The 13,010-nt window shown below is 40.8% G+C and overlaps 1 protein-coding gene across 3 annotated transcripts in view; it reads left to right on the top strand.

Moving 5' to 3' along the window:
* The window catches only part of CCDC149 (coiled-coil domain containing 149), a 54,581-nt gene that overhangs the window by 26,844 nt on the left and 14,727 nt on the right, over positions 1–13,010 (top strand). For all 3 annotated transcript variants that reach the window (XM_072862419.1, XM_072862420.1, XM_072862418.1), the window contains exons 5-9: positions 129–245; positions 1,723–1,895; positions 3,381–3,453; positions 4,792–4,876; positions 6,181–6,325. In XM_072862419.1, the coding sequence (XP_072718520.1) occupies positions 129–245; positions 1,723–1,895; positions 3,381–3,453; positions 4,792–4,876; positions 6,181–6,325 (593 nt within the window). The remainder of the gene's footprint in view (positions 1–128; positions 246–1,722; positions 1,896–3,380; positions 3,454–4,791; positions 4,877–6,180; positions 6,326–13,010) is intronic.

Here is a 13,010-nt window from a genome sequence, read left to right as displayed (position 1 = left end):
TAAGTAATACCAGCTGTTTGGCCTGGAAGAGATGAAATCTATGACAGCTTTACTCTTTCTAATGCAGATGTACTCTGATGCTACAGCCTGTGTTCTCTTGCTTACCGAATCTGTTTCTGTAATCACAGCTCCTTCGAATGACAATAGCAAAGCAAAGACTTGGAGATGATGAAGTTGGGGCTCGCCACTTTGCAGCACATGAAAGGGAGGACCTTGTTCAACAATTGGAGAAGGCTCGAGAACAAGTAATAACTAAATGGGCATATACTGTCATGTTTTACAGAGCTAGTGCAATAGCAAGTAAATGACTGCTTCTGTTGTGTTTGGAGGGCTAGTAGCTGATTACCATTGCAAATAGTGGTGAAGGTGTTGGGATTTTTACTGAAATAGTTCTAATTGAGCACTAACTTAAACATGCATACATGGTTAGAGTGAGTTTCCTAATCTCAGGAATTCCTTCTCTAGACTATTGATTCTCCTCTTTTTATAATGTGCAGCAACAACTTGTGACAATTGAATATTGTCAATGAATGTCAATTAAAGAGACTCCTTAGTGAAAGCTGTTACAAGTGTTCAACACAGTATGTGTTGGCTGATGCATCTCCTAAAGGTATTCTCTGAATCAAATTTTCTGTAGAAGCGTTGTTAGTCTCCTCTTCCTCCTGCCTCTTAGCTATTTCTTCCCCTCTTTTCAAAAACTCTTGCATCAGACTTCTCTTCCCTACCTCAAGTCTGTATTAGTACTATGTACCATGCAGCATCCAACTCATCAGACTCTTTCCCTAATACCGATACATAGCTTTCTGGACAATTTTGGGGGTTTGTGTTCTCTGTTGTTCCCACACTCATTCCTACCAATGTCAGTTCCACCCTGAATGAGCCATTCTGTGCCTATTTCTTGTTTTTCAGTCTTCACTAAAGTGCAGTGCTACTTTAGCTTACCAGAAGGACTGTTGACTGCATTTAGTCTTCTTCTAATGTGATTCTCTCTGGTATCTCTGTTTCCAAGCTCATGCTTTCTCTGTTGATCACCTGGCCTCTTTTCACATGGTCTTCTGTTGTCCTTCCTGGCTTATCAGTGTTTTCTGAGGTGCCAGTGGAGACTTCTCCACTCATTGCAGACTTTTCTCACACTCTCTGTTTCCTCTCCTTGGAAGTTTGAAGCTCTTTGTCCTTGAGTCCCTTTCATACTGGACTCCTTCACCCTTCTGCTTAATAGCAAAGCTCACCCTGTCAACTATATGCTGGCTTATTTTGTACTTTTCTCAGTTCTTCTTCCTATTCTGTGGAACTTCATTCCTGAAAGTTCCGTAATTAGTATAAATTCCCCCTTACAGACTTTTTCTTCATCCTCCAAATTTGCCAAATTCTTATTCAGTTGAGTTCATTCCTGGAGTCCTAGAAATTGTATGCTAAAACCAGCTTAATATGTTTGTAGCAGAATGATAGTATGGATTAAGGTTTCTTTTGCTGTTAGATTTGAGTTGTTTTCTAGAAATTTTGTAAAACAAGTCTAACTGCTAAAGTTACTTAACTTCAAATTAATGAAATAATACCAAAATAGAGTGAAAGTACCAAGGGTTATGAGCTTTGGAAAGACTTTTGACTATCCAAAATCAATCCTGTTCAGACATGCAGTGCTTGTTTCTGTTTTCAGTTTGTGTGCTATGTAATCTTTTGTTTAAACTTCAAAATAGTCATACAGCTCTCCTTTCTTCTCAGATCGAGACTCTGAGATATGATCTTCAGGCTGCACTGGATGAGTTACAGGATGTGAAAGAGGAACGCTCTTTTTACCAAGATAAGTCTGACAGACTAAACCAAGAACTTAATCATGTCTTAGGAGGGCATGAAAACCGTATCATCGACGTAGATGCTCTATGTATGGAGAACAGGTGAGTGCATTGCAAACCTTACTGTTTCCCTAGAACAAGCAGTGTATTGCTTTAACAGGAGCATCAGGAAGTCAGTCACAACAAAACTTTAAAGAAAATATATCAAAGAATAAAAGTTAAGAGATTGTGGTAATTTGTTTTGTCTGTTTTGTTTGTAGTGTAGCTAACCATCAAATAATATTGAGAAAGTTAGGCTGCAGGAAATTACCAATGTTTTATTTGGCTACAGAGGTGTCGGTGATATTCCCAAATAGAGCTAAACAAGGAAAAGGAAGAGAAGTGCAGACCTTTTTATTCCCATCACTGTATGGCACCAAAAGCAAGAATATTAAAAATGGGTGTCTTCAGAAACTCATAGTGAGCTGTAATAGGCTAATGTGGGATTGGAAGCAGGGACTTTGAGTATCCTGAGTTAACAGTTTCGGACATAAATCTCACCGCAGCGAGAGGTTGTCAACATGGACTGATTTGCCAACAAAATTTGCTGGTGAAATCACCCATGTAGATATTCTTGCCGCTTCCTTGGGAAAAGAATGTGTTTTATGCTCTCTGCTAAGGGTGACAGAGAGGAGTCACTGACAGAGCCCTAGCAGGTACCTCCCTTAATGTCAACAATTGCCTTAAAGTGAAATAGATCTTTTAAGACACTTTCCATTTACAGAGACTTACACTTCAGGTAGGAAAGTGTAATACCAAAGGCACTACTTCCTCCCAGCAACTCCAGGGTTTTTTTTCTGTTTTGTGTGGCCTACAGAGTTCTGTATCGATTTAAGCCCCCTGCTCCCCTGACAGTGATATGATTTTTTTTTTTCTCTAAAATACTTAAATTGTCACAAACCCTAATACAGCTGCAGTTGCACTACATGAAAGAGGATATTTTGTAAACCCTTTATACATGAAAAAGATATTTCCTATGTGGAAATAGCTGTCTAATCCAAGTGCATAAACTCTTTTAGGAAAAACTGTACTGTTTCAGTTAATTGTATACCATTTTTCAGCTATACTGTTAAATTTTCTACTTTGTGATTGCTAATGAGAAGTGCCATGTAAGTGATGGATATTGCAATGCAAAAGTTCTGCATAGTTGAGTCTTGTGTTGACAGATATACAAATCTTCATGTGTCCATCTCACAAACCTTCAAGTACAGAGGACACAAGTAAATGTTTCCTGACTGTTTCCTCTAGACATAAATATATCCTTTTAGCTTCCCTCCCCAAAAACCTGAGGACCAATATAAAATGGTTGTGCAGCATGCTTGACAAATCTAACAGAAGGGCAGCCTCGTTTTCTGATGCAGTTTGTTTCCCTACTTAAAGTTTTATGGGGTCAAGAGCAGTAAGATTTTGTTATTTTATGCCTCACAAAACTGCAGAGGGAAAAGAACTTTCAGTAGTTCAAAGAGAGGACATGCCAAAGAGTAAAGAGGAGCGCTTGAGGCAGTACTTGAAGGTAACATGAAGTAAATTATTACATTTCTTTTTCAGGTATCTTCAAGAGAGATTAAAGCAACTTCAAGAGGAAATCAACCTTCTTAAGTCTAATATTACTAAATATAAGGTAAAATCCTCTCAGTGTATCATCTAAACTGTGCTTCATTGTTCATGGAGGTTATTGTTCATTCTCATGTTCTTATGCATTTAAAGAACAAAATTGTGTCTTCAAAGAAAAATCCACCATTAACATTCTGACAATATTAGTACGTATACATATTACATGCTCAGTCTTCCTTGTAGGCTTCTTAGCTGATGTAGTACAAAGGGATACCCATTAAGAGTATTTTGAAAAATGAATTAAATACCTTTTTTTAAGTTCTGTGGGGGACCCCTCCTCCTGTGGGGGGGGGCAATCAGCCTTCCAGCCTGCTGGTAGGTGAAAAGTAGCAGGTCACACAGTGTGTGGTGAATGACTGCAACTGTGTTGCTGTCACAAGCAGGTCTTGTCTCCCTGTTCCCTAATGGCCACACTATTTCTTCATGTGTCTTAATGATTGCTAAGTCTTCATTGTTCTTCTATTCCTGGGTTAAGATACATGCTGTTTTGCATGAAACCTTCAGGACTGAATCCTGAGGGCAAAATATTCTTGCTCTTCCCTGAAGTCCAGCACTCTGTTTTCTTCTGCAAGTGATTTTGGGGTGTGGGAGGGGAGGGCTGCTTGTCAGAGCATGAGAAGGGTTGTCTTAGGACTGTCAGTAGGACTTCTTAACCATTTAGGTCACTATGAAGCAGTCACAGCACTAATTGCTTTTTGTGCATGAGCAAAGCTCCTCAAAGTATCGAGTTCATTTCAGTGTCTGTTCACACTTAAGACTTGGGTCTCTCGGAGTGTGTTAGTTTATTGGTGAGACATGAGCATCTTGGTGGTCTGGTGGGTTTCACAGAACTGTTACTGTTTTTTGGAAGAGCTGGACTTATGTAGCAGGAACATTCTGTTGCTAATTCCTGAAAGTCAGTAGTTGCTACTAAAACGGCTTCTAGAAACGCTGATAGAGGAGTTTGAGCTTTCCCTTTGAAGTCTCTCCGACGAAATGCTGGGGAAAGCCTGATTTTGTCCCCAACTGATATTCTCTACAGGATACTGCAGTATCTTCACTGGCACTCAGCAGATTATTAAAAAATAGGCAAGTCTTAAAAATGCATTGGGGGGGAGTGGGTGAGAGAGGCTACAATAAAGTGATTGCAGTGACGCAGAATGAGTCTTCGTAACATTGCAAAGACTGTTTTGGCTGGAGAATAATACTCCAGGAGAGTCACACTCCCATAGATTACTATGGGTGTAAGCTCTAGGCCCTGCAGAGTTGTTCTGAGGCCAAAATCTAAAGTTCCAGATTCTTTACTCCTAATGAAAGGATTTGTTGGCTGCTGTTTTTCTAAATAAGATATTTGTTGTTTCCTTAGAATGCACTAGAGAGACGAAAAAATTCAAAGACTCATAGTAGATCCAGTAGCAGTGCTCTGACTGGAGTCCTGTCTGCAAAGCAAGGTATTACATAAATGCAGCATGGTGTTGCATATCTCATTGAATTCCTTCTATCTTACCTCTTAATTTCAGTAACCCTTTCCTCACCAACCAAACCAAAATCTTTCTTCTCTTTCCTGTTTATTATCATGTGCTAATTTTTGTCCTTTTCTCAGTTGACTTGACAATATAAAATTTGCCTCTTGAATACTGCTTCTCCTTTTGTTACTCTTTTGCCATTCATTCTCTCCCCCATCAGTTTTATCAACTTTTTTTTTTAAATCTCTAAACCCCTCTGCAACTTTGACCCTGACAAGTCACTTCTTTCATCCCTTTCTTCTGCTAACAATGGCAACCACAATTCATATTCCAATGAAAAATAGACTGGGTGGTAGAGGAGGGGCCCTAAGTCAGGTTTTCTGTTCATGTTCTTGGAAGCTTTTACATTCAGATGTTTTGCAAGAAATCATTTTATCCTATGTTTCTTCATGGGATTGCAAAATGGAGTAATCTCTTTTTCCCCCTTCAAAGCAAATACCAAAATTAGGAAAGAAAGGAGAAGAGAAAATTCTTTGAGCCAAACAGTATACCTGGCATACTACTGTTTAGGTGTTGGTGTATTCATGTGCACACACAAGATCAGTAGTATTTGTCATGGTAGGCTGAAACTCACTTTTCTGTTTTTGACTTCTCTTCTGTCCTCTTCTCCATGTACTTGCGTACATATATATATATCTCTACAGATATATACAGATATATCTGTAGAGAGATATATATAAAAAGAGGCAGAGCCAGATTCTAGGTATGGAAGTTAATGATACTAGTGAACTTCCTGATGTGGTTGAGAGGTCCAGGCTCTAAGCTGCAGAGGAAGAGTTCATGGGTGACTGTATTTTCCCATCAGTCTTAAATAACCTGAAGGATATAATAATTCTAAAGAGTAATATAAAAGCTTCCTTGTGGGTTTATGTTTTAATGTAAGTGGGAGAGAAATGACTGATTTTTACCAGTCTGTAGGCCTGTAGAAGAATGAGTTTGTTTCCTTCTCAATAAAAATAATTTTCCAAAAGCAGAATTAAGTTAACATAAGATGTGTCTGCCTATGCTTGTTCTGGCAGTTGCTGTGGAATAACGATCACCTTAGAAAGCCACCATCTTTATGCCAGCTAGAGATTATATTTCTGGTCTTTTGGCTTTGTTTGTTACTTGAAGGAAAAAAATATGTATTCATGTAAGTAATGAGAGTAGTTCTTTAATGCTAAGTAAATGTTTGTGTCACATCTCTATGCATGAGAAACCAAAACTCATTTGTGTTTTTAACATTATAGTCCAAGAGTTGTTGTCGGAGGATCATGGATGTAGCCTACCAGCCACGCCACAGTCCATTTCAGATCTGAAATCACTGGCCACTGCATTGCTGGAAACTATCCATGAAAAAAACATGGTCATACAACACCAAAGGCAAACCAACAAGTAGGTAGCATGACTTCTAAGTAAAATAGAACTTACCAAGCTATGGAAAAGTCATATTTTTGGGGGGGTTTCAGGGAAATGGGAAGGAAGGTCCATTTTCACAGAAAATTCATTGTCATTGTTAACTGGTGGGTTCTTTAGTTTTTAAGATCAGGTATGTGTTTAGAGAAAAATTAAATTTTCAAAGTAAAGTCTAGGGTTGACAGAGACCTGTCTGCCTCTGCTAGGCAAGGATTGGTGTGCTGCTCAGGTTTAAGACAGACCATAGTAACACAGGGGGGACTTCTAGCAGATAGTCTGTAGGGAGGGCTAAAGAAAAGCTGCTGGGAGGAAGGACACCCTTGAACTGGAGGAGAAGATATGTGGTAATTGGTTGTTAGTGTAGGAATTTGCTAGTGAACACTGGTGGAAATAGTAAATGTTGCACCTAGGAAAGGGTCTGAAAAGATTTAGTGTGACATTTGTCACAGGCTAGCAGCCTGTGCGTCATACAAATGATAGCTGTTGCTCCTGTAGTTACTTTGCCAAAAGTTGTAGGAGATAAACGCAGTTGGATTGCTACTATATGATTTTTTTTTAAATCTGAACTGAACTTTCAAGGAGAATTTGTTTACTCTTAGCTGTTCTACTCATCAGTAGAATTCTTTGTGTCTCGCACAGCTCCTATCATGGCAGAATATAATCATTTCTGACACATTTTCTGACATTCTGATATTATTGTCCTTATACAGTGTATGAAAATCAGAGCTAGGAAGTGCTCCTTGATTCTGTGCTCAGCTTTTTTCCCTTTTTTTTTTTTTTTTTTTTTAACACTGAGTCACTACTGGTAATCAGAGGTTATTCAGGCTTCTCAAAAGCACATCAGGACCAGATGCCAGAAACAGGCAGACATCTTTCATGAAAGGAAGGAGTAGTACTGAAGTAAACTGTATTGCACTAGAATAGATGATTCATTTTGAAAATTGATAACTCTGATACTAGGCAGACTCCATTGCATAATTCTTAGTGATGCGGCAACAGAAGTGGAAGAGCAGTTTATAGCCACTCTTAATACTCTTGAGAAAGCAAATGCCTAATCAGCTGAAGGGAGACTAAAGCAGTGGAAATGTAGCCCAGATCTAACTGCTGGCAGCTCAGTCAATTCATGTCTGTAAGTGTGTCGTGTAATGCAAGAGGAGTTCCTGCACTGAGCAGTGCTGATGGAGGGCTAACACCTGCTTACTCCCTTCTTACTGCTAATGTAACATCAGAAGGAAAAATTCCAGATAACACCTTTTGTTATTCCAAGTATAACCAATCTTTTCCTTTTACATCCTGATACTGTATCATTACCTGATGTTCTAGTTTGCATACTCTTGCCTATAACCATAGCAAACTTCTTTCTTAATTTTGTATCTCTCTTTGATCACATGCAGTCTCTTTCATCTCTCAAATGTATCATTGCGATGATGGCTTTACTTCCTGATACCACTGTCTCTGCTTTCAACTATTGAGTATGTGTTTTCTTGAGATAAGCCATCACAATGAGATACGATTCTTTTATCTATGTGCCAAACTGGTCATATATAGCCATGGGAGTAGAGATTTAATGTGTGCAGAAACTAATATTCTATGCCAAATAGAAGATCAGATCTTAGAGGGAGGTGACAGTCCACATCTCTCCCGGGTCAGGGGTGTGCTCGGAGCTGTAGTGTTGTGTTCAGTTCAGGATGCTTCAGGGGAAAAAAAAGACAAATCCTGGGCAAGTTGAGTGAGGAGCCTCAGAATGCTCCTATGTGGTATGCTCATTCTTTTTGTCACCTTTGGCTTTGGTTGGATTAAAGAAGCGTTTACGGAGCTAGGAGGAATGGGAACTACTTCAAGTAGAAACACCTAAGACATAAAAGGGTTAAAGTGTAAAAGGGAAATGCAGGTAGGACATCAGGGAAAAACATTCTTTATTTGAGGTGCATTAGCTGCTTGTTGGAGGCACTTGTTTGCCATGTAAAAAGTCACAAGTAAAGACTGCTGACTTCTGAAAATGGGGAAGAAACTGCCCACCTGTTGGAGAAGGTTAGAGGTGAGACTGAGGTCAGTGCACAAGTAAAATGGACAGGTCCATAAACTGGTACTAGTAGAAGATGTATTCTTTTGTTGAAGACATTTCTCCATTCAAAGCAGGAAGTTGAGAAGGATGTGGGGCTAGAGAGAATTGTAATGACAAAAGGTTTTACCTAAATGAGAAGGTAGAAGTCTTCTCCTTCACCCCTCTGTCCTGTTTCCCTGGCTTTCCCTGCACGAAGAGCATGTTTGGAGGACACAGTTACTCTTTCAGATTGTTGTGTGAAGAAGGTGAGATTCTACTGCGTAAAGAACGTGAGATTTTGGGGTGGTTTCATTCTGATACCTCATTCTGATGAGCGAAAGGCTGTGGATGTTGTCTATCTAGACTTCAGTAAAGCCTTTGACGCCGTTTCCCACAGCATTCTCCTGGAGAAACTGGCTGCTCATGGCTTGGACGGGTGTACTCTTCGCCGGGTAAAGAACTGGCTGGATGGTTGGGCCCAAAAAGTGGTGGTGAACGGAGTTTACTCCAGTTGGTGGCCAGTCACAAGCGGTGTTCGCCAGGGCTCTGTGTTGGGGCCAGTTCTGTTTAATATCTTTATCAATGATCTGGATGAAGGGATTGAGTGCACCCTCAGTAAGTTTGCAGATGACCCCAAGTTGTGCGGGAGTGTTGATCTGCTCAAGGGTAGGAAGGCTCTCCAGAGGGACCTGGACAGGCTGGATTGATGGGCTGGGGCCAATTGTATGGGGTTCAACAAGGCTAAGTGCAAGGTCCTGCACTTGGGCCACAGCAACCCCACGCAAGGCTACAGGCTTGGGGAAGAGTGGCTGGAAAGCTGCCAGGCAGAAAAGGACCTGGGGGTGTTGGTCGACAGCCGCCTGAATATGAGCCAGCAGTGTGCCCAGGTGGCCAAGAAAACCAATGGCATCCTGGCTTGTATCAGAAATAGTGTGGCCAGCAGGAGTAGGGAAGTGATTGTGCCCCTGTACTTGGCACTGGTGAGGCCACACCTCGAATACTGTGTTCAGTTTTGGGCCCCTCACTACAAGAGAGACATTGAGGTGCTGGAGCATGTCCAGAGGAGGGCAACAAAGCTGGTGAAGGGTCTAGAGCACAAGTCTGATGAGGAGCGTCTGAGGGAACTGGGGTTGTTTAGCCTGGAGAAAAGGAGGCTGAGGGGAGACCTTATTGCTCTCTACAACTCCCTGAAAGGAGGTTGTAGAGAGGTGGGGGTCAGTCTCTTCTCCCAGGTAACAAGTGATAGGACAAGAGGAAATGGCCTCAAGTTGCGCCAGGGGAGGTTTAGACTGGATATTAGGAAATTTTACTTCACTGAAAGGGTTATCAAGCATTGGAACAGGCTGCCCAGGGAAGTGGTTGAGTTGCCATCCCTGGAAGTATTTAAAAGACGTTTGGATGAGGTGCCTAGGGACATGGTGTAGTGGTGGTCTTGGTAGCGTTAGGTTTACGGTTGGACTCGATGATCTTAAAGGTCTTTTCCAACCTATACGATTCTGTGATTCAGGAAAGAAGTTCTGCTTTTGATATTTGATAGCTGATTGACCTATTAGTGATTCTGTTATCCATAAATTAGACTTTTCAGACCGTATGAACTTACTTTCCTCCAAACAGTTAACCTACTGTAAAGTCAAAACCTCTTTTGTTGCTTGCAGATGGAGATAGGGCTATGTAAGTTTACAATAGCAGAATGGTAGATTTGATTTCTGATTAACTGAAGCAGGAACAAGACAGTGGATTTTTTAAATGTAGATTAGAATTTGGATGTGCTATTGAAGTTGACTTTCTGCTGTTATACTGTTGTTAAAAACATCCGTTGCCACTTGCTCTTGGAACAGACACACTATCATTATTGCCACTTTTCTAAATATGTGGCATGATAAAAGGAGCTGTGGGAGTATGTGCCTAGGGACGAGTGGGCTAAATCCAGCCTTTAATTTTTTTAGCCCCACTTTTAAGAAAATAAGAAGTTGACTAGGAAGAAAACAGGTCATTTTCCCCAGGTGATTGGTATCTACTGCTGCTAAGTTTAAGTAACGTCCTATGTTTTTCCTCACAAGCACATTAGCTTAATTTGAAAAGGCAGTTGTAAATGAATTCTGTATGCAGTAATGTGTTGCAAGATTAAATAGTTACATAAATGCAAAAATAAACAGTCCTAACCCTGCCTAGCAAGTGGATAAAAATCTTTTTTTCTTCTACCAGCAATAAACTGTTTATTAGATGTTCTTTTTAGTGCAATATGTTCCTGAAATTGCCAGCACCCATGCAAGCCAGATCAGTGTAGAAGCTGCTCTGCTGCTTAGACATGTTGCACTAGTTTTAACATTTCTAACTTGGGCAAGCTCAGTCATGACCAAAATTACAAAAAGGATTGTGTCAGTCTGTGACTGAGTAAATGTTTCCGTGTGATGTATATAGAACTATATATGACTGTGACAGACCCTATTTACAGACATTTGGGTGATTGTATCTGCATGAGGGCATAGGCCTTCTATAGCAACATCTAAATTGAAAGTGAGGTGAATGGAGCTCAGGTGCTGTAGATCAGCACAGCTCTCCCTTCAGATTATGGCCATGTATGTTGGGAAGCATGGGAGAGCTAGAAGAGAGCTTCTAAATTCAGGTGGGAGCATTGCTGCTGTTATGTGAACAACAGATTTCTGTAAAACCTTGTCCTGGAGGGGGGTTTAGACTAACTCCCTTGTTGCGTTAGAATCATGACCTGAGGGCAACAGAAATAGCTGTTGGCACCTTTGTCCATGACATGATCCTTCTGTTCTAGTCGAAGGATCTGGTCCACTATGGCTAGAGATAAAAAAATAGATTAGGGAATTTGATGCTACCAACCCTTCAGCCTCTTTAAAAATACCTACTGTTCCAGGCCACCGCAGCTCAGTCTTTGCACAGCACATATGGAGGTGACAAATTATCTGGAGGTCACAGGGGAAAGGAAGGAATGGGATCAACCACGCTGTGTTCAGGATTGCTTCGCATTTATTTTTCGAAAAATGTTTCTATATGAACTTGCAGCTTTATGTAGGGTTCAATTCTCCCATACCTGTCTTCAGATAACGTGGTTTGGAGCAAACAAGAATACTACTCATCACTGAATGTATTTTGCTCTCTTCCTGAAAGAAAGGAGCAGGGTTAAGTATTGTCCACTCTTTTTGCCAACCATTGTTCAGAGCTGCAGAATGATCCTTCTACGTGAGAACCTGCAACAAAGGTTAAAAAATAGCTCAGCGCCTCTTCTGAGGATCCAGTAGGAATTACCACGATATATTTGCTCCAAAACCTTTAGAAATAGAGTGGTACAGCTGATAAATGAATTATAAAATTTAAGAGAAGCAAGAGAAAAGTGACTTTGCTATTGTCTGAATAACAAGAGCAGTAGCAATAACTGAACTTGATGCAGAGGGTTCAGTTTCATTCTGTGATACAGCTAGCTGACAGGGAGGGCAATTTCTTTCCCCCCTTTTCTGCCCTGGTGAACTACTTATGAAAACAATAAGGATTCTTTCTTTTCCTGGCAGAAGTGGTAAACTTGTGACCCGTTTGTGGTGACAGTCATTAGCCACGTCAACTTTGTTTTGCCAGCTCCCTGGCTGAGCTAACATGATGTGGAAGGAGTCTTGCATCATCTCTGTCAGCTCCCTGCCCCTCTAAGGCAGGGGAACTCCACGTCCTTCGGCTGCCCTTTGGGGGCCCTTAGACAGGGAGGTGGGAGCGGGCTCCCTGTGCGCAAGGTAAAGCTTCTTGTAAGTTGCTCCATGCCTTTCTCCGTCACCTGTTGCTTGGTACTGCAGAGCGCAGTTGCTGGGTGTCGGGCCATACACTGGCATATGGAAATAGAGTTATTAAGGCTGAGTCTCTCATACCAGACAGAAGCATTCTGAAAGTGAAATCTAGACTTGAACAATTTTGATTGTAATTGGAGAAGACAGTAATAGATCCATCACAGCCTTGGTAACCTATTTGATTACTGAGTTTCAATGGGGAAATAAACATAACTGCTCCCAAATGTCTTCTCTCCTCTGCTTGTAAACGTGATGGACTGTTTGCTTTTTAGTTGATATACACCCCTGTACCGCTGAGTGCTTTCTTTGATATTTATTATAAGCTTTCTCTTTCTCTTGTATATTCTCTCTCTCATCTTGATATTTTTGTAATCTTTAAAATACTTACGGGCTTTTATTGTGTCATCGCAGAGCCCTCACAGTAGAGGTTTCCAAAATACTTAGTCGTTGTTAATCCATTTTTCTAGCCCCTTTGACATTTGCTGGGTTTGCTATTCTTCACGTCCTTCCCAGATTCTGCCATCTTGTCAGTAATGACATTCCCAGTATGCTCAAATGTCTGCAGCATAAAACCCTTGGTGGAGAGCACGCAGCGCAGTATTACACAGCTCTGGTGAGCATGGGAAGATCCTATTGCCTTGCTGTGTTGTGATATGCTGCTTCTCAGCACTCAGTTCAAATTTAACTGACTTATCCTGTTGCTGTAATTTGATGAGTAAAACTTGCTGTCCATTATCTCTGCTGCATGTTTAGAATTGCTGCCTTGTCTAGGTTTCTCACTCTACTGAGTATTGTTTGGGATTTATTTAAAGACTTCTAA

The sequence above is a fragment of the Ciconia boyciana genome, chromosome 5 (assembly GCF_034638445.1).
Source record: "Ciconia boyciana chromosome 5, ASM3463844v1, whole genome shotgun sequence".
Taxonomy (NCBI): domain Eukaryota; kingdom Metazoa; phylum Chordata; class Aves; order Ciconiiformes; family Ciconiidae; genus Ciconia; species Ciconia boyciana.
This window is presented reverse-complemented; position numbering and strand designations above follow the sequence as displayed.